The sequence below is a fragment of the Triplophysa dalaica genome, chromosome 11, assembly GCF_015846415.1.
Source record: "Triplophysa dalaica isolate WHDGS20190420 chromosome 11, ASM1584641v1, whole genome shotgun sequence".
NCBI lineage: Eukaryota > Metazoa > Chordata > Actinopteri > Cypriniformes > Nemacheilidae > Triplophysa > Triplophysa dalaica.
Genome location: NC_079552.1, coordinates 16,572,752 through 16,595,477, shown reverse-complemented (window position 1 = coordinate 16,595,477; position 22,726 = coordinate 16,572,752). Strand labels below are relative to the sequence as shown.

The 22,726-nt window shown below is 38.9% G+C and overlaps 1 protein-coding gene across 1 annotated transcript in view; it reads right to left on the bottom strand.

Annotated features, from left to right (window-relative positions):
• The window catches only part of gbf1 (golgi brefeldin A resistant guanine nucleotide exchange factor 1), a 71,419-nt gene that overhangs the window by 43,180 nt on the left and 5,513 nt on the right, over window positions 1–22,726 (bottom strand). The window contains 2 exon segments of the mRNA XM_056760187.1: window positions 22,078–22,144; window positions 22,371–22,473. Of these exon segments, the coding sequence (XP_056616165.1) occupies window positions 22,078–22,144; window positions 22,371–22,466 (163 nt within the window). The 5' untranslated portion in view covers window positions 22,467–22,473.

The following is a 22,726-nucleotide window of genomic DNA, read 5'->3' as shown; positions in this document are numbered from 1 at the left end:
TGAACGGCCCCAAATTAGCACCTCTATTTAGAGGAAAAACAAACAGTCAACGCAAGACCCTTTTTCCGCTCCTTTCCTTTGAGCGAGTACCCTTGTGAGTCTCGAGCGAGGGCACGGGGGCCTGCGGGGGGCTTGGCTGGCGTACACTGAGAGGTTAAGCCTGGGAGAGCGGTCAGCTCGGCAGGATAAATCGGCACACATGCTCTGGCGCGTAGCACATTTCACAGCACTCCTGGTGAGTACCATCGTCCGCAACTGCACAGAAAAGAATGAAAGAGAGAGAGTGAGAAAAGAAGCGAGCAAGAAAAGAAAAAAGCGAGGTGACGAGAGGGAGAAAAGAAAAAATCTGGGCCTTATTTGTTTCACCTGCTGTATTCCTTCAGCTCCACACTAATGGCATTCCCATGGGGTGCGAGGGCATATCCCACAACCACGCACTGTAGATTTAAACAACAGGCCTGAGCTACTGTGTTAGCAAGATACGATAGCCACAGACACCGAGGCGCATACTAAAACAAGCCCGGCCTACAATTATTTTAGACTGCTGTTTGAGTCAGCGCTGGGAAAAAAGGGAAGAGAACGCAACATGCTTGAAAGGTGCATTACTGGATTCAGGCAGTTGACTGTCCTGGGATATGACAAGCTTGTACTGGCATACAAAGCTAAAAAAAGTGTTCAATTTATAAGCCCTCATGTCTTCTAAAATATGTATGTGAATCTTTCTTCTGTTGAACTCAAAATAAACATATTGTGAGAAATGTCTTTGTGGTTTGTGTCGTTGCAATGGAAGGCAATGGGGTCCAATGTCGTTTGGTTAGCAACATTCTTCAAAATATCTTCTTTTGGGTTCTGCAGAAGAATTTAAGTGCAGGTTTGGAATGACATGGGGATGAGTAAACGATGAAAGAATTTTCATTTTCTATGAACTATCCCGAGCTAGCACTGCACGAAAACTCAAACAACACTGCTATGCCTAACACACGTTAGAAGTAGATGTTGGCTTGTGGCTACTATGGGATAGAGTGTGTATCTAAAGGAGCCTGACATTGGCTTGTGTCCAGTTGTGAACTTTCAGAAGTAGAATACAACATCCGATTAATCTCCCGGGTGCTGAGTTTTCTCTTGGGTCCTTCAGTTTAAGAGAAACCAGCTGTGTTGCTGCTACTACAAGCTGTCTGGATACTACCACCACAAGCGAGAGAGCAAAGAATTTATCATCTTACCACCAATCAGCATACAGATGCAACCTAAAATTTCAATACGATTTTTCAAAATCTGCTATATACTCCATTATCAAAGTTAAAACCTACATGTGCACCATAGGTCACTATCTGTAGTCTGTAAATATAAAATCAACTGATGTAATGTGAATGCTTCCTCCCCAGAGATGGCCTCCATCTCCATCCACACTCCAGCTTAACACCAAACTCTTCATTTACATTTACCATTCAGCGAAGTCTTAATCAGTATTAAGTATCAGCCAGGGCTGTATTTATAAGTGATGCTGTGTTTCCAGCCTCCAAGCATTGACGGCAAATCCTGCGTGTGTTTTATAAAGCGCGGCGGTTAGATGGGCTGGATTAGGCTCAAGTCACCTAATGACTATATTATGAGCTGGTGCATTAAGAGGATTAATCTTAATCTGAGCTGTTTCGGTTTGCTGCGAGGGAGAGAGTGAATGAGAGGGCAGAGGGCCTAGTGAGGAAAAGCCTAAACAGTGCAGAAGAGCATCAATGAAGAGATCTATGTGGATTCTGACGTGTGCGAGTCAATGAGCGTGTTTACATGTTAGAGGATGCTGAACTGTGTCGTTGTTGTGGATCACATGACTTCAGTTGCCCTTGTTGTTTGCATGGTGTGAGCCGCTGATGCGGTAAGAATTGTTTAGTTATTTACGTAAAGTAAACACCGACTGACTTGCCCACAGTGGTTCTCAAACTGGAAGCCCCTGGGGGGCCACAGATATTGTTGTATTTAGTCAATTATAGAAATGTATCATACATTTTATGCAATCAAACATCAGAAAAATAAGGCGACCAATCAAAGGAATTGATGTTCCAGAATTGAATAACTGAATGTGTATTTGGTTTATTAAAAGTATTTATTTAATTGGGCCGCAAAGATACATGAAATGCACACTACACAAATGCGGCCTTGAGAAACACTGCACTAGACAACGAACATGGATACTCCTTTTCTGGATGATTGGTCATTTAGTAAAAATAAGTAGTCGGGAAGAGGTTCTTTTATAAAAGTATTGAAAAGAAATGGGAACCATTAAAGGAACAGTTCACCCAAGAATGAAAATTCGGTCTTCATTTACACACCCCCAAGTTGTTCCAAATCTGTATACATTTTGGAAAAATCCAAAATCCTGTGGGGACTGTTGTGTGTCAAATATAAATGTAAACGTAGTTGTCTATATTCCAAGTCCCAACAAAGGTTTCCCAAATCTAACAATATATTCAACTACAAAGCAGAGTAAATTTAACACGTGATGAGTGTACAGGGGTCCACGGACATCAGAAGAACTCATGTCAGTGCCAAAAACTCTCTCCATGGTAACAGCTGGTAACTTTGGACAACACAGGCTCGGGGACAACATTTCTGTGCAGTGATAGCATAAGGTCCCCACAGTGGGCAAACATTAAAGCCTATCGGGTGTACTCCCGGCGGGATGTTGAAATGCTACGCCGAGAGTGGCGGGCAATGCCCTGCACAGCTTAGCAGACCAAGGCGACAACTGTCATAAATTACTCCCTTGTGGGTCTGCATGTCTGCGATACTGTAACCAGCCCTGCATGGAAAGAGGGTGAGAGAGCACGACATGATGATCAACTACGCCCAGTTCAACTCCTGCGACGATCAAAAGCAGACAGGTACGAAGGCGCACACACAAAACACTCGGACGGTGGTTTCGGGTGCGCGTGACTTCAAGAACGTGTGCGGCCTCTTAGTTTCCATTTGTGGGCTTGAGAGTTTGAAGAGCAAAAGCACTCCAGCCAAATTCCCATCCCATCTCAACGTTTTCTAGTGATGTCTAAAGTGCACTTCCCTGGGGTTTGCTGTTTGTCATAAAACATCTCTCAGCACATAATTTACCCCAAACCGGAGAGGCAAAAAAGAAATACAAACACAATTTCAGAAGTGCTGGAAGACCAGAATACTGCAGCCGTTTGCCAGGAGAGCGGTAATTTTAAACCGGCCGGCGTTAAGTGGTTCTTCCACCATACTGTGTGGTAATGTGGGACAGCTGAGCGCATGGGCCCAAGGCCAGGGAGTGCATTATCTTTATGAATTCATGACAAAATTCTTCTTAGATAGCAACAGATAGATAGGTGTTTGTAAACATTCTAGCTCTGTTTTCACATGAGAACAAATGGAGATCTCGCCGCAACGTCTGCATATATTTTGCTAGCAATCGCGCATGTTTTTTGTAGGTTTTTCTATGTGTAAAACACTCAATAAATGAAAATGATATGGCACAACTACCAGCAAAAAGAAACTGTCAGAAAAAGTTTAAATTTCTATAAATGAATTACAATTTCATAAGTTAAAGCGCAAGAAATAAAGTCTGCTACATGCTAATTTAATAGACAAGTATGTTGTAAAAGTATGCGCTGTGAATCCACATGCCAGCAATGCTCTGAAGATTTCCGACTAAATTTGACACAATGTTGCTTACATTACAGGCTTTGCTAGGCTTAGTTTGTAAGTGAATAATTGAGACCCTCATACCCTTTCGCACTTGTCAACCACCCTGGTTTGTAGCCGGTCCAGAGATAAAAGGATGACATTGATATGGCTTTGTTAATTGCACAATGACATTTTGTTGTAGAGTATCGTAATCTGTCATCCACTTATTTCCTCTGTGGATTAAATATTCAAAAGATATGGGAATTTGTATATTTATCCTCTTTTTAAGACCGAAAACTTTCCCATAAATCAGGTTTTGCAGTCTGTTGCGTCTACATCTCGGCCCGTTCGTTCTGCACACGCAAGGCTGCCCCTATCCAATCTGACTGGCATCACTGCCGTGGAATGCTGAAGTCCACATTTTTCCCATTCAGCAAGGAAAAACGGCCTTTCAAAACCAATCAGCTAGAAATGTTGCTTTGTTTTTATTTTCAACTGAACTTCCTGGAACCTATTATGAAGCTGTCAGGGATGTATATTTAGCTATGGCAACAGTGGGCCTCCTCGTCCACTTGCGCCAATGGTCATGTCACCTCTGATAAACAGAAAAACAATTGGCTATTCCCTTTGTCACCTTAAAAGAAAATGGCGTAAAGCGAGCTGAGGTAGAGATGGCCAATCATAAGTAGATCTTCCCATATCAACATAAAGGAAAGTTCTTAATTTTTCATCATCTAACGATTTGAAAAAACTGGTCTAGCCAACCATTATCAAATAAAATCTCTAATAGCCCTTTTGAGATCTGTTGCAAATAGATTGAGTTATTCTGAAACCAGAGTGAAAATTTTAAACAATAAGATTAACTGGCAACTAGAAGTTTTGCCTACAAAACAATCTACAGCAACTGAGAAAGGTGGGCTCAATTCTACATTTTACAGCACATCGATGACCTTAAAGGGATAGTTCACCCAAAAAAAAAAAATAGATCATCATTTACTCACCCTCAGGTTGTTTCGAACTTGTATAAATTTCATTGTTCTGCTTTACACAAATGAAAATATTTGGAAGAATGTCTGTAGCTAAACAGATCTCATCCTCCATTTACATTACCATAGTAGGGAAAATAAATACTATGGGAGTCAATGGGGGATGAGATATGTTTGGTAACTGCAGTGCTCCCATTCATTGACAAGATTTTTGCTCCACCACAGTCTTAAAACGAGCCAAAATTTGTTTCATCTTCCGCTCCGTTGTTTTGTTGTTGTGCCAACAAACACAATGTGCTGGAGCAAAGATTTGAATGAATGATCTGAATGAAACTGCTGCAAACATTAAAATTGTTTAGTTTGGTTATTCATTGCATATTATTCATATTTTTGTTTCATTTCGTTATTACATTAATTTAGAAAAATTAGGAATTTAGGAAAAGTATTTTTTTTTTTGTGGCTCGGGTCCAGAATAAAAAAGGCTGATTGCCAACTGTGCTGGAGCACGAATTTGAATTAATATTGTGAACGACACTGTTTAAACTTTTAAAATAGTATAGAATAAATAAATAGTTAAAATAGTATTAAAACAGTTTAGTTGTTAATAGTAAATTATATTTTGTTTCGTTTCTTTATTATGTTTGTTTACAAAAATGTTCAGAGTAGCAGATTTTTGTTTGTTGCTCAGGCACAGAACGCAGTTTGATTGCCAACCGCGGCAATTTTAATAATTTGAATGCTTGAAGGGCATAAATCTGCTCAAATTCCTCCTCAAGCTTCGGCTATTGTCGTAAGAAAAATAACTATATGGGTGCGCTACACTATTACATGCTGCTCTGTGTCACCGAGTCCCAAACTTGTCAACATACTGGGTTTGTCGGACATCAAGCAGTGCTGCTCAGACCGATCGGCATGTACCGCAGTAGAAAGCGTCTGTCATTAATTGCGTTCTTGTTACATTGAAATAACCTGATAGGTCTACGCAACGCGCCCCTTAAGTTGAAAACATAGTAATGTTAAATTTGTGATTTACAATGTTGTGCTAAGAGACTGTGCACTTCTCTTACGGTTTAACTCTAAACAGCCGCTGCATCAAAATAATGTATGCATAGTAAAGTGATAATGGGACAATGGCACTGAAAAAAAGGCCAGATGCCAGGCCCGCGTTTTAACTATGACTTGAAAACTGGTCCGAACCCCGGCCTAAGGAACTTAAATTTGTCGGGTCCCTTCAGGCTCGGGCTGAAATGCATGACTCTACTTTAAGCATCAAAATATTGTTGTCATGACATAAAATTACTCATATCAAATAGATTTTGGTAATATATTTGGGATTTCAAGAAAAAAACATTTTTTTTATTGTTTTATCTAGCAAACGTTGAAAAAGGTTAACCATCTTATTACCAATGGTTCTTTATGCAATGGTGATACAAAAAATAGTTAAAGTGTTAAAACACTTTTTTTGATGGCTCATGCACTTCATGTTTTGACTGTTTGTGAATTCCCGTTTCACCCTGTGTATTGCCCTATTATCACCATTCTATGGAGCCAATTATTAAGTTACGACTTTAGCTATTGTATTCTTTATTGATTGAGTCACTTATTCTTTATTGATTGAGCTTTCCTGTACCTCAGTGGTAAGAGCATTGCATTAACAACGCAAGGTTGTGGGTTCAATCTCAGGGGACTGCAGATACTTAAGTATAATCGTATAGGATAATGCAATGTAAGTTGTCTTGGATAAAAGCGTCTGCCAAATGCGTAAATGTTAATTCTGCTCTTAAAATGCACCAGACTGCACCCTTTAACTTTAAAAGCTTGCCCCTGGACCCCCCTAGAGAAAAATACATTTAGCACCCAGTTCCACAAAATTATGTGGAAAACACTGTACTGACATTTTTCCAAATATCTGTATTTAGTAGAACAAATTCATTTATACAGGTTTGGATGGAAAAATATGAGGTTGAGTACATGACAGAATTTTCTTTTTTGGGTGAACTATCCCTTTAATCCTCCCAAAAGATAAGTGTAGTTTGTTGGCTTGCTATATTGAGGCCAGACCTATATATCTCTGCTGTTGAGTTTGATGGAATCTGTGCCTTGAGCCAAGGATTAGCCCTACCTAAACTTGACTAAATGGTAACAGAGTTACCAACTGGTTCAGAAGTTCAGCTCACTGTGACCTCACCCTCCACAACCCTCAGGCAAAATAAAAAAACTCACACACAGTGACATAAACAGTGTCACATGTCCCCAGGTTGGTCATAAATTCAGGGTCAAGATTTCATCGCTCATAACCGCTGCCAGTTTAACAGGATTTTTTTATTGTTTAAAACCAACACTGGCTTCAGTGCATAACTGAAATAGCTAAAGTCTGCCTTGTACATTCTAGAGTAGATCAATGAGGGGGTGCGAAGTGATAGTCACGCGTCAGTCAAATCATGACGGCTTACAGATTGGAGATAAACACTTTGAAGTACACATAGAAACTGCAAGATGATTTTTGCAATTTTAACTCCGAAGGAAAATCTATGTTCATATTGGTTAAAATATAAAAAAGATACGCGCGACTAGACCTGGCCAATATAATGAATATGCACTAGATATTTTAAATACTAGATTATGTTGTTAAATATCAAGATTACTTCAAGTCACTTTTGTTTCGCATTCATAGGCCACTAATATGAGAAAAAATATCTAACATGAAGATTAAATGAAGAGGATTGTTAGTTAAAATTGTAAAAAATGTTAACGCATTTGAAAAAATGTAATATTCACATTTTTAAGAATTTTCATGTCAAGGGAATAACATGTTTGACAACTTTTTCCTCATATTGCTATGCTAATATTATTTTGCATTACATATTGGTATTACCAATATAAACTGCATATATTCCAAAAGCTAATAAAAGAAAAGCATAATCGTAGCAATATTGCCCATCAGAACTTGCAATGCCAGGTCAAGATCCTTAAATGCTGTTAAGTCTTCTCTGTAAGTGGAAGCTGAATTGCAAAGCCAGGATATCACCATGCAAGGCAGTAAAATAAGCACAAGGGCGTGGGGAGGGCTGTTGGCACGGCGGCACACCGGCAGGTCTATTTTGCTTTCAGAGCACTCATCACCTCCTTGTTGTCCTGGGTTGTTAGCATGTCCCCCGGTCAGCTGTGGGGGTCTGTGCCCGAGCCTCAGTCTCCTGTCCCTGTCAGCATGACGGCTTTTGTTAAAATTTGGAATCGGCGGCGCTGATCTGATTCTATTTAAGAAAGCCTTGTCAACAGGTTTAGAAGACCGGCCGCACATGTCACCTCTTTCGATCTAATATTTATGCAGCCACCCCCCTCACCGCGCACGGCTGACAGTTGTTTAATCATCTGAGACCGTCTGTTTCTCCCCCGCGCCCCCGATGCCGACAAGAAAGTTCTGACCCGTGTCACCTTTACGATGCGCTCTGCTCCAAACTCAGCTGCCGCCCTAAAATAGGAGCTGGTTTTTTTTAATGCCAGCCCGCTTGAATGTTATTGACATTGCCAGCGTTCTGTTCTTTGCCGACAGCGGGCAGCGGGTTTAAGGACTTTAATCGTACGGTTGAGCTTTGTCACAGCGGTTCAATGAAGAGTAATTGAGAGTGATGGGCGTCATTGGACGGGGTCAACGGCGGGCGGCGAACACTGAAATATTTTTAAAACATCTTGTACATTTTACTACAAGTCTTTTTTAAGAAACTAAAGCCTAAACATGAGGAGACATCCAACCACTGCCCTTCAGATTAAGACCGCAGTCATTTTCATTAGGTGAGGAAAATAAGAGGAGGCTTCTGAAATGATTGACAGCCACAGCTTGTCAGAAGAGAAACCAGAGGCTGAGAATCTCAGCATGAGCTGCGGACCTGGGCTATCGGTCTAGAAAAAAGTGTTTTATAAAACACATTTATGAATGGAGTACCGCAGAGATAACATATTTTTGTAATCGACCAAGGCCTATACATTTTTCCCATTGACTTTTGGAAGATTGCAAAAAATAAGATCTGGGATTAACAAAGGTTTATGATGTTTACACATTTTGTCAATCAAGATAATCTTTACAAATGCACACAACATTTGTTACTTTCAAAGTCTAAATACAATCGCCAGAAGTAAAAAGAGGCTAAACTACGGTCAATCGATAGTAACATCACCACCACCAAACCTCTCCGACAAAAGTTTTTAGAGATTTGTGCCCATGTTGCATTATTTGGGAGATTTCTATGCGCGATGACATCTAATGTCCCCACCAAAGGATGTAGTCGCTTTTCAAAACTTGTGAGCAACTGCTTTTAAGACACAATAACGCCTTAAAAATCAAGAGCGGGTTAAAACTGCAGTGTTTCATGTCATAGATTAAAAATTGAAAATATTTAGTGGTTTTTTTACCACAGATTTTATTTCACTTCACTTTTTTCTTTTCCTCTGGGGTATGCATTCAAAAATACTTCATCTCTGCGGTACTCTATTTCTATGAGTGCAGAGAAGAGCAACTTCCTGTTTTAAATGATACTTTAATTAATGATAAAAATCACAATATTAAGCTTTAGTCCGATTATATAATATCATTTTACAACATAATTGTTTATAATGATTCTAATTCTTTAAATAAGCAAATTGCAATTCCGTCTGGTACCACTTGTCATGCATAAACTTAAGTCACAGAGACTGTATACACATGGCTAACTTTTTCTTTAAGTGAATAAAGAGTAAATAAGCCACATTTTTATCCATGTGTATTAAATACAAAAGTCATTCCTAACCTCAACATCCCAACAGTTTAACCCGTTTAGAAATTTTGCCTCAAATAACCATTTTAGGTGAATTAGTATTACATTCAAGCTATGCGGTGTTCCGGTTTTGTTTAGGAGTATCTAATTTGAGCAGGACTGACTCAATTTTTTTTAAGTCAATACAATGCAGTACATGCTGTCAGTGACCAAAAGAGTGACCTGACCGTCTTGTTTGGTTCTGTACACACTATGCAGATACAATGTACACACAGTTGTCACTACCAGAAATTTGGAATATGGTTACAGACTGCGGTCGTCTGTAGCATAAATAACCAAACTCTGTGTGTACAGAATGGGCTAAAATCCTCAAAAGTAGATTGACAGATGCATTTAGCTGCCGTGTGCATGTGGGCAAAGAGTGTTTGAGCAGTTTTGAATAACATACATCAACCTGTTCCCTTAGACCACAGTTTACGCTTTATCCAAATACAATTTTCACTTTACATTTACAATTACATTTACGCATTTGGCAGACGGTTTTATCAAATGCGACTAACATTCCATTGTTTAATACATTTTGTTTCTGAATACAGTATGTGCAATCCCCTGGGATCAACCCTTGACCTTGGCATTGCTAGTGCCATGTTCTCACCACTGAGCCACATCAAAACTTTACAATTCAACACTTCCATGAAATTCTGCAAAATAAATGATGCTAAAACAACATTGTCAACATTCTCTACGAAATCCCATCCACCCATAAAATATGGCTTTTGTGTGTGTGCTATATGGGTGACTTGGAGGTAAAATGTTTGTCCTTTGGCAAGGCAAAATTTGATTCGCCCAATAAGCCTGTCAATCTTTGTGTGTGTGTGTAGAGCAAGGAGCAAGACAAGACAGTCGGACTTGAATGCACACAAACCGATGCCTATTTAATTAGATATGTGTATTAGAATGTTCGTGGTCACAGGGTCCTTATGGGGCATGAAATAACAAGCAGCTGTGTATGGGGGGGGGGGTGTACGGGGGGGTGTACGGGGGGGTCTAAACGGGGGGGTGTATGTGCGTGTGTGTGAGCGCGCGTGTGTGGAAAGGTTTATTAGCTCAGTCCATAAAGGCAGTCTGGGATTCACACAGGGACGCCCTAGGCTTAGGATCTGAACGCCACACAAGCAAGGCGCTGCCTGTGAAATACTAATATTGGCCCTTATTTCTGCAAACCCCCCATCCCAGACCATTCCCCCTCTACCAGGGCTTAGTGTACTGCTGGTCTGCTGTGTGCTTTGATTTCTCCAGCCTGACAGCCCTGCAAAAAGAGAAGCCTCTTAACATCACAAGTCTCTCCATTGTCAATAAAATTAGAGAAATATCCACTCTCGCTCTCACGTTACGTTCAACCTTTGTCCTCCAAGAAATCGGACACCATTATCTTACGCTATCCCTCTTTCAGCACAGAACGCAGTCAGTGAACGTCTACTCTCTACACCTAGCAAAGCGTAATAGTTTATTTCAGAAGGAGATTTTGAGACATCGGGTGTAATAAGCATCAGAAGAACAGAACACCTATAGATTCGCATGCAACATGGAACACAACCAAATTTCTTGCCCTTTGCCATGCAAGAGCTTATTGACAACAAACAGACAATGACGAAGTTTACATGCCCTTCAATAACGCGATTTTTTCCAATAATCAGAGTAAGGACTTAATGGAAGTTACATGTTTACTAGGGGTGTGACGTTAGACACTTATCCTGAGTTCATGAGAACGAGATTTTTATACTTTTTAAAGAAATCCTCAATCATGACATATATAGGGGGAAGAGTCTTTAATTTAGCTTAAAACACATATTCAAAAAATGTAGGCATAATAAAATCCTCTTCTACTTTATGAAACAAATAAACTTATATTTTACATTTACATTTTTGTATTTGGCAGACACTTTTATCAAAGAGTCTTTTGTTTCTGACAATTTGCCATCCCCTGGGATCGAACCCATGACCTTAGCATTGCCAACGCCATGCTCTAACCACTGAGCTACAGGAAAGCTTCAATTTAGTGAATTATATTATGCAGTATAAACAATATGTAAACACTGCAAAATGTTTTGTCACAAACTCAAATGACAGGCAGTATTTGCACAAACTTGATGCTTTGTTTTCTTAACAGGCGTAGCTTTTCGTAAAGAGCTGTGGTTGTTTTCTCTATATGCTTTTGCATAGTGCTCGTGTTAGCAGAGGTGGTGATTAAATCACAATGTCAATCCTCCTTGCTCCACTGACTGAACCCTCATAACCTTCAGAGAAACAGTTAAACAGTGTTTATAAACACATGTTTTATGCTAACATTGCACATAAATAGTTGACCAATGAGACGTTTTTTGAAGAGATTTGCCTGTGAGTGTACTTAAAATAATGTAATGTGAACTGTTCAGCAGCGCTCTCCCAAAGTGCTGCTAGCAGTGCAACCGCCGATATTTGGAAGAATGCTTATAACCAGACAGATAATGCCCCCCACTACCATAGTAGGGGGCAGAAATGGTATTCAAAAGTGAACCAGAACTGTTTGCTGTCCTACATTCTTCAAAATATCTTCTTTGTGTTCAACTAAACAAAGAGTATGATAAACAAATTTCTCCTATTATGGGAGTCAATGGGGGCGAAATCTGTCTGGTTATAAGCATTATTCCAAATATCTTTCTCTGTGTTCATCAGAACAAAGAAATGTATACAGATTAGGAACAACTCTAAGGCGAGTAAAGATGACAGAATTTTTGGGTGAATTATCCCTTTAAGATTCATGATAGAAGCACATGACCTTGCTCTGATCTTGGTCCAAATAAGGTGTTTAAAATGCCTTCTTATTGCAATTAAAACCTGCAATATGCTACTTCGATTTTGAGCTTAATTTAAGGATTTTGGCAAAATTGCAATTACAGTTGTACATGCAATACTTTTATTTAAATAATATTAGAATCGCATTATGAGGGTGCATTTAAACCTAAACACTGTGATGAAAGATTATGCATGATGAAACTAAAAATATTGTGAAAATATGAACTCAATATACTTTCCTGAAACCCTTGTTTCAACGATAAATCGCAAACAGCATCGCAAAGTTGCATGGTTGGAACTACAGCTCTAGAGCTGTGGCTTGAAGCATAGTTCCTTATTATTATGACATGTAGACTTCTATACATCATGGTTTTGAGCAAGGTAAGCAAGTGCAGTGCATTCTATATCCATCATTCTAAATTTACAAATTTAATTTTACATACAACGTTGAAAAAAACAACAGATGTGCGACAAAGTTACTATGTTTTCAGGAAAAAGTTAACCAGCGAGTTATGTGGTTGTTCGGGAAACGCACCCCTGGCAAGTGGCTAATAATATAACTATTTAATTTACACTTCATTCACATTAGTACTCATTTATATAAATATTTTATTTTATATAAATTGTATTTAATTAAAACTACTCAACACTTATTGATTGGTTGGGAAGGTCTTCCAAAAGTGAATGAACCTTGAAATCTATCTAAAAGAAATTAATGAAAAGAGACTTGATATTTAACTGATTTAGAACACTGTCTGACTTCATACTTGACTTAAAGATCAATAAACACTACCAACATATGGTTTAATTCTTAGTCTTAACTTACTGGCACCTTACTGGCTTAAAGGGATTCAAGAGGACACAAAACCATGTCTACTGAACCTTGAATGTTATGACAGGAATGCAAACTGCCTTTCTTCAAAATGACTGATCAGATACGATGCCGTGGTGGTTCGAGACAGCACCAAAACATCAGATAAAAACAACTCAGAAAAATGGCAACTGAGTCATTCACCCATTGCTAAATTTACCCCAGCCTTGTGCTGGTTAAAGATAGCACCAGCCTGAACTGCACAATGAACGCCGGCACTTGGCGCCTCCAAAAACTACACATACCTGGTCATTTTGTCAATCCTGGAAAGACAGACTCTCCCATCAACATGTCAGCATGCTATGCCGTGGGTTGTTTTTAGAGTGGACCCTCATCAGAGTTGAGGGATGAAGGCAGAGGTGTTGAAACTGCCCAAACCCACCTTAATACACCCCTTGCTTTATGAATGTCCTCAGCAGTTATATGATGCCAATGCCCTCTCCTTCTGTGGTAACAGAGTGTGCAGGCATCTGCCACAAGTCTTCTGACCCTGAACCAATTACCACCTCATATGAATATGCTTAACAGAACATTAAAGAGCAATCCAACAGATCTGCACAGAAATTCTAAATCCTTCTGGTTAGGGGTGTAACAATATTTTGAAGTATCCTATATCGCAGTACAAAAACATTAAGATATGTATCGTAGAGCTATTAAGATATGTAGCGTAGACTATGGCAATACAGGGCTCCAGACAAAAAAAATCAGTTAAGGACCCATTGGCTTCTATGGGGGCAAAAAGCAGGTGCCAAATCTTTTGTTTATGAGCCACATAACATGAACTTACATTTTTTAATCACATACTTGTTGGGTGTAAATCTTCCTCTCATAGGTTTTGCTCACATAAAGCTTTTATTTTAAGTTGTTTTCCCTCATAAGCAGGGTTAAACAGAATCTGCAGACTTTTTTGTTAATTCAACCTAAAATTTGGAAACAATCTGCAGAATTCCACTGAATTGTTTTAAATTGGTTTACATTTGTACACAAATATAATTATGTGTAAATGAGTTCATATAGTCTTCAAATGCTGCCCTTCTATGCACTTAAAGGCAGATGACAGCAGATTTGGTTCTGCTTACTTAAAAGGAGGCAGAGCACTGTTATTGATTATTGCTAAAACGAATTAAACTCTGAATACACCAAACCAAATTACCCTGAATTCATTTGAACCAACAGAAAAGGTGCATGTCAAACCATATTTATATAGTATACTGTAAGAAAAAGTATGCTATATATTTTATTTTATTATCACGAAAAGGCTTGCCATGTTATTACGTTGATTTTAGTTTGTAATAATTACACTTGTCCGCATGTTCACAACACAACGTAAAGATAACTTCAAATAAAACTTAGGGAGGAATTGCCTGTCGTTCATTCTTGCTGTGAACGAATTTGAAATGATACAGCGGTGCCTTATAACAAATACGTTTCCTGAACTTCTCCTCGATTAGTTTGGTTTTAAAAGTCTCAGATATCACATAGTTCGTCCTCAGGCTGATTAAAATCCGTCACAGAATTCAACAAATCAACAGAATTCCACAGAGTTTTCTGCAGAGATCTGAGAGCGCTTATTTCGTGCTGCCTCATCAAGCATTGGTAGCTAAGTGTAGAATTAACGGAGAGCAGAGGGCTGTCGTTGAGACCATGGGAAACTGCTCGTGTAACCAGTCACTCGCACAGCTCCTGCCACTAGGTGACCGCGAACCGGGCAGCATGGGAGTCGGTCGACAGATCCATTCATTTTTTTAGTTACATAAAAATGCTTAAATTTTTTTAATTCCTTAGTAAAAAGAAATAGTAAAGTTTGTTAGTTAAAAATCTTTTCATTTATTTTTAGTAATATCGTGATGAAATCGTAATCATAGACCCAGTATTGTGTAAAGCTTTTAATCGTGAGCTAAGCTTATCGCTACACCCCTACTTCTGCTGCTTATGTCTGACATCTCACATTACGACTACAGAACTGCTGAAAAACCTGTAAGATTTCAAACACAACCAAATTTGTATATTACGTGCCTAGTTAGTAACAGATTTGAACTCATGGTCCGCACATGACATAACATTAATTGTGGATTTTACTGTGGTCATATTACATTACCAAGTGGAAAATGCCTGCTTAAATCATAGTGTCATTTTATGAATAAAATGCTAATGTGCTGTATGGCGGCCAAACAGAAAAAATATCACCCATTTGTAAAAATATATTGGTCTTTATATCAAACACAGCAATATATCGTTCTTTTAAGAAGGACTTTTATTTCAAAATAAATACTTTAAATAAACATTGGATAATAAACTGTCGAGAAGGATGTGTAAAATACTAGCTCCATTTCCCATCATTACAAAACAAATCAAATTTACTTTCAATTTAAATTGTCAAATTCGTTAAATAAGGGCCCCCCTGAAGATTGAAAGGCTGCCTGGAAATCTACAGGGGAAAAATGAAGCACAAATTATCAAGGCTACTAAACATAATTATCGTTTAATTTCCAAGCGTTTATATGCTTTTTGCTACATGCATATGATAGTTTCCAAAATTTAGTTTATGTTTGTATCTTTCTAGTATGGTGGGGCGATGTCTACCTAATAAGTCGGACGATGCCAACAGTGAAACATCGCCATGGGATGTGCGGACGACCGCAGACCTTCCCGATTATGAAAATTGCATCATGCAGGGGAATCATGATGCCGGCTCAACATTGTGATGGCTGTCAAATCATCCAACCCTACCTTCTAGTAAGTTTTTCTCACTAAGGTTCCTTTTTTGGACTCGTGTTGCCAACTATTTAATTTGGAAACAATTTGTTGTCTTTAAAATATTCTAACTATTTATCCAACTAATTTTGAACGTTTCTTTACACACACAAAATTTGGCTTCTGTTCTACTAAAACCTCTTATCTCCATATTTTGTGATTTTATTCGTCCCAAATCATTATTGTTAATCACCCTTGATGTATGTCACTGGGTTTTGCAAATATCTAACCAATAAAAAGCATGAAAAAGTGATTGTCAACTTTGACAACACAGGATTTAATTATTGAAAAGGTACATTGTTTTTTTTCCATTTTCTGAAAAACTGAATTTGGACATCCAAGGTTTCAGAAGGACAGCGACAATATGCATTTTATACAGGGGGTCCCTCACAAAAGGTTCATCCTGTTTGGGGGTCCTTGGCATCATAAAGTTTGAAAATCTGCGATAAATGAACAAATGTATACATGTTGGGGAAACAAAATAATAAAACTAAACTATTCAGAGACAATACAAGAATGAGAATGTGGTAAATTTGAATGATTTCACAATGCAATCATACACATATATTCTCATCTCTCAAAGCTGGTTCGAAGGACATTTCATGACGCATTTAAAAAACTGCGCTCAGATCAGCAGAATCTGTGTTTACATGAGAGCAATATTAATTCAGATGGCAGAAAGTAATTAAGCGGTGTTGTTTGCTCATCATCATCTGCTGTGCTGATGAGGGATTACTGCAGACCTCACAACAAAAGCTGCCAGTGTAACTTGAGTCAATTAGCATGTCTTCACCACTCTCCTCAGAAGAAGCCCGTCTGTTCAAAGAGCATCAAGTGCAAATCAATTTTTCCTAAGCATCACATCATAAGCAACACAGTACGTCTATGGGGGTGCCCTATCAATGAAATAGGAAATTAGACAGATGTACCGGTCAAAACGGTTCTGTTTGAGATGCTCCCCTAATATCTGGTCCTCTGTTCCCATCAGTATATGCAAGCCCTTCCCCCCAACCTCCACCATCTACACTTACCCTACAAACTAGACTTTCACAGCCGTGGAATGATTAATAGTTGTGTGCCCCTGCATGCACTCAGCACATTGTTGAGAGGCTCTGAAACAGGACAACAGTTGCATCCCCACCTAACACCGGGCCTAAGCCTCTACTGTCAGTCCCCGGTTAGAGCACTGTTAACTGGCCAGATTTACAGCTACTAACTAGCACTGGGTGGCTGCTTGGCAGAGAAGAGACAAGCATCCATCATCACGACTTATGGTGCATTTTATTGCAGCGGGACAGAGGCCATGATGAGCACGCTGCCACCCCGAGTGACACCGGCACAATGCTGCGGGATGTTAAACTTACCACAGGGACGGATAACTTACATATGAAGCATGTACCCTGGATTTACAGTGCTAAAACAACACTTCAACACACAACAAGCTAGGCACGGCCACAACTTCAAGAACAACAATCTAAATATCATGTCGATTCATTACTGTACTATAAACTAAACAAATCATAAAAAGGCCTCTTTTTATTACGCTACTATTTACGTTCGAATAGACGGAAATTTGCACTACAACTCAATCAACCACACAATGTACTAACTTTTCTATAAACAACTATTCAGGCTCGCCAACAATTCACAGAAATGAGCTACACGCTAGATCGGTTGCAAGGTCAGAACATTAACAAGTGGTGAATCCCGTGCACTTTCATCTCTCTTTAAGATGGACAGATGAATGCGGCAAGGACGACTTGGGGACGGTTGATGATTGTTTTGTGATGGAAACCAGGGATGCCAGATTTGGTGTAATAGAAGGAGACCTTTCTCCTCAGGGGACAGCAGTTGTAAATTCCTTCCAGCAAACCTCGTGCTATTCAGGTTAGGCTCCTTTCTCATCTTTTTGACTTTCACATTGTGAGAGATACCCAACCTTGAAACCCTGAGCTTTGGTGGTTAATGATATTGTATATAAACGTTTACACATTGAACGCTTAAGCGATGTTATGTATGAATCAAAATATGGCCATAAGAGCTTGACCGATAAATGAGATAATACTTCACTGCATTCAAATAAAATGCCTGTGTCACACAAAAAACCATGTGGTTACATTTTTACCCAAACTTCCTTTATGCACAGTACACATAAACAATCATATGGGTCATCGTATAGGATCAGATAGTCAAGCAGAACCACACATTCTTTCCATGTTATTCTGTAATTTAAAACGTTAAGTGATGTCCTTGCTCGAGCAATCATCACATTCAATATTGAGAACACTCTACTTACTATTTGTTTGCTATCTCAGATGATGTTACCAAGGACACGATTGGCCAACCCCATGTGTGTGTTTTGCTTGCTTGCTTGACTGTAGAAACAAAGCTAGGAACCATTTTTGCTTAACAGCACAAAAACTGCCCTGCAAAGGCAAAAGGCAGTAACTTTGTTCTTGATTGAAAATGAGTTATTTTTTGGGGACATTCAAGTCCCCTTTTGTTATGTGGATTAGTATCTTGAGTCAATTTTGTTGCTTTTTCAAGAGAATAATGGGTTGTTACTTCAAAAAAGCCCATGAGAAAATGACAAAATTAAAATATTTAAAGTAATTTTACTAAGTTCTACACTCTAGCAAGTCAAGTTGCCTTTGTACAGTACTTTCTCTACATATGCAGTATTTATTTATGCACATAGGGACATTTCTTCATTGTACATGTCATCATAAGTAAACATGTATGCATATGTGACGTTCCCCTCAGACTTATGACTCTTCTCTTTTCTCAGTGTTGACCGGACAACATTCTTGCAGTTCATTTAGGGTATGATATACATGCAGATATCAAATGGCAGAAGAGTCCACAGGGCCTCAAGAGAGCAGGATATTCCCACATGCCCACGGAGAAACCCTTGCTGGGACAGCGGCATAGCTGCAAGCATGCTTGCACTTGACCTTCAGCTCGAGTACACAGTCTGTGTATGTTAAAAGGGAGGACCAAGAGCAAACTACAAGAATGAAACTCACAACAACGTTTCCAAGTCATGTTCAACCCCAAAATCAATTGTGTTTTTTGCATTTTGTTATGGATTGTGAACTGCTGAATTTCACTTGTGCCTAAAGCAAAATAAACGTTTTAGAATTATTTCTCTTGATCTTGGGAGAAACATATCACAGACATTTGTGAGGATCACTCTCAAATATACAAAATAATTCAGCTACCTACTTCAATGTAATGATAAAACTAAAAATGATTGCACAAGAAATCATATTATATTTACTTATTTAATTACAAATGTGAAATCTTTAATTGACTCAAAATGCAGACACATATTGGTAAAGAAAAAGTTGATGGGCAGTGTAGCCGTACCACATCAGAGGAAAGGCTATGAGCTCATGGGTAAGTAAGAGAGATGTCAATCAAACAAAGCTCTGGTATTGGATCTATTGGGTGTCGTCTTTACACCTGCATTTGTATGAATAAAAATGAGAGGATTTAGTCTGTCGGCTGCCTCTGCAGACTTGTCAAAAACCTGACCTCTGATGCTTAGGGTGGGGGAAGCTGCGAGAAAGATCCAAAGCTTTAAAGGACTAAGGCTGGAGCTCACTATCGTATAAAGTGTGAATACTGTGAGCAGGTAAGACATCTTCATTCAATGCAATGTTTCCATCCCTCTACCTACTGCTTCTATGGCACGACAAAGTAGAAATCAAAAATATCCATGGGAATTACTTGACCTCATACTGAATCCTGGATCTCAATTTGATGTTAAACCGACCGTGGTTTATAGCTGGAATATCTCTCATACACAACCGAGAGCTCTATACTGTATAGCAGTCATACAACAAGCTGTACACAAGATCTAAGGCTCATTTTTTTCAATACCACCAGAACCCAAAGTGTTTGTGGATTTAAAAAAACGAAGACTCTTAAAGCTAATGCCAGAAAAAAGCAACCCAAGAACTCACTGACATCCATTTGTCAGCCCAAGTTGCTTGTTTGTATTTCCATAGGGGATTAACAAGAGCATCTCTGAGTGCCTTCTGCTGGCAACACAAGAGAGCAGAGCAGTTTACTTTACATTCATTCTGTAAACATTTTATATAAATATAACATTTATAGACAGTTATAGAGTATTCCTTTTCTTTTTAAACTTTGAGGAGTAAAAGTTTATCTGCATTCCAAATTATTCAAAAAGCCCACTAAATTTCCAAGTTTAATAGGCTTGGAAGATAGTTTCCAAGATAATACACAAAGGACTGAAACTGTCTGAGAAAACCAAAAATACAGGAGAAGAACATTTTGGTGGAAGGGGAGACAACACTTCCTTTCCCAGAACAATCCATCTCTCGGGTTGACAAGACTCCCTGCTATATTTACTCAACCAAAACTGCAGATGATATACTTGCAGCTGCATTCTGCCGCCATAGGACACATGTTCCTGTCAGTCAAACGCCTGGTGCAGAGGAAGGAGAATGAAACCTTTATCAAGCCAGAGAAAGTTACCAGTAAACTTTTGGGGCTAATCCACATTTCCTTTGGCGGTAGCTTTTGTTGTTGGCTATGATAAAACAGCTACAATGAGAATGGAATTACATGGCTTTCATTTGGATGACAGCTGGCCAACTAAAGCCCACCCAACACCATTTAAGAGATATACAACAAAATTAATTCCGGATGCACGGAGCCAATCCAGTGCCAAAATAACACAATCAAACTCTTGCTACCCATCAATATTCACACGTCACCCACCAGACACTTAGGCAAACGGGTGTAGCGAAGAAAATTATATTAAAACTAGACAATCTGTGACGTTTGGGCTCTTTGGTATTTATAAGCACAGTTGAAGATCAAGAGCATCAAAGAATATAGCTATTGTAAAACTGTACAATATAAAATATGTACATGTACAATACGAATGACTTGTTCCACATTTTCAGGAATATCCTAACTGATGATTTTTGCGTCCTACCCAGGCTTAAAAAGCAAGCTAACATCCTTAATGAGAGACTATAAAGTAGGTGAATGAAACCCAACACTTGTTCCACAGTGCAGGAGAACTAACAAGGCCTCTGCAGTGGTTCAGAAGGGGGAGTTTGGCAGATTTCTCTCTGGGTCCAGACACAGGTGCTCCTGTCCATCTCAGAGCAGCAGTATCCTCCAGAGAGAGGACTCCCCGTCCAGGGCTTCCATTACAGAGGCATGACGACATGCAGACAGAGCAGAAGGCTGCTGCACGTCTCATCAACTCGCACCCCTACATTAATACCCACACAAAAATTCACAATGATGAATGGGCCCAGGAACGCCGAGCAGGACGTTCAGTTACTAAATGGAAGTCATGGAAGCAGAGATGGTGAGAGGTGGCTCTTTCACCCGAGCCTGAAGGACTGGTTTTAATCAATCCAACACACTGAAAGATATACAGAAGTTTGTTGTACCCTACTCACGGGTCATTGAGATTTGAGTAATTCTGTAAACAAGATTTACGTCTGTGTGGTGGATGTATTTTAAGCGATGAATATGAATCACTGAAAAAAAATTAGGCGGTCATAAGGAGAAAGAGGATCAAAATTATCGGATAAATTTTACATTTTTAAATCAAGAACAGTTTAGGATTGTTATAACATGATTCAAAACCAGGAAAGAGAGAATCTTCATTACTTTTTGAACAGAGGAACAATTGCACAACACAGCATAACATTTACCTTTGCCGTCCAATTCATTAAGAGGCATTTGGATAACTAAATGAACAAACACTGACATAGTTTCCATGGGACCCCAAAAATTATGAGGCGGCATACAAGCCCAATAGTAAGACATTGAGAAAGATAATATTGACTGATTTGAAAAGGCCATCCCTTTCCTCCGAGGAAATTTAGCACACACCTGGTTAAATACGCTTTCGTTCTGTAGCAGGAAAGAAGCACTTTTGCGAATGCTAAATTAGTCTGTTTAGTTTGGTCCCACCTGACATGCTTTGTTCAAATAAGGTCTCAAATGGTGGAAAAGATGAAATGTGCCTTGAGCGAAAGCAAAAATCATTTGTTTGACATTTTATATTTTGTTTGTCTGAAAGACATCTATCAAACAAATCTGTATTACTGGGATAAACATAGGTAAACAATACCGCATCTTTGACAGGTGTGATTACAGAAAGTGAAAGTGACCAGGTCAAGATATTTTGTACAATAACTGCATTTTAAATGCATTTTACTTAATCTTAAATAAAATGATGTCTAACCTTTTATGTTATTGAGGACCTCTTTCAGGTTGCTGAAGCTATTGAGTAGTGGGTCCTGTTCTTCATCCTGTAAAGGTAAATAATTGTATATTTTTAAGCAACAATTGGGGCATGTTATGTTTTCAGTTTATTTAAAAATGATTCAAGACACCGGTGTAATTTAATGGCACTGATTGTGGCCTCACAAAAAAACATGGTATTTCAAAAACTACAGATCATCATGCAAAAATCTGTGACCATAGGCCTGTAAGGATCCGTTAAATCTTTAAACAAGGCTAAACTGAGAAACTTACCAAAGGAGTATGGGAACTCCATCTAGAGTTCCTCTTGATAGCAGCAACAACAATAGAAATCTCCCCTTGAACGATGTATATATTCTTGTCCACCATAGTGTATCTAGAGAGAAAGTAGAAATGTGCATTTACACTTAAATGTTACAACAACAACTAAAACAGCAGTCCTGCTATATGAGGAAAAAAAAAATCAAGACACTTTAATCCTGTTCCTGCCTGGAGGGACTTTTTTCATTTCATATCCTGTAATTGACACACCAATTCAGGAAGTCAGGTGAAGTCATTAATGAAAACACAATAATGATCAACCCACTAAGAAAGCTTGAGGTGGTCTTGTAACAAGAGGTCAACCGATA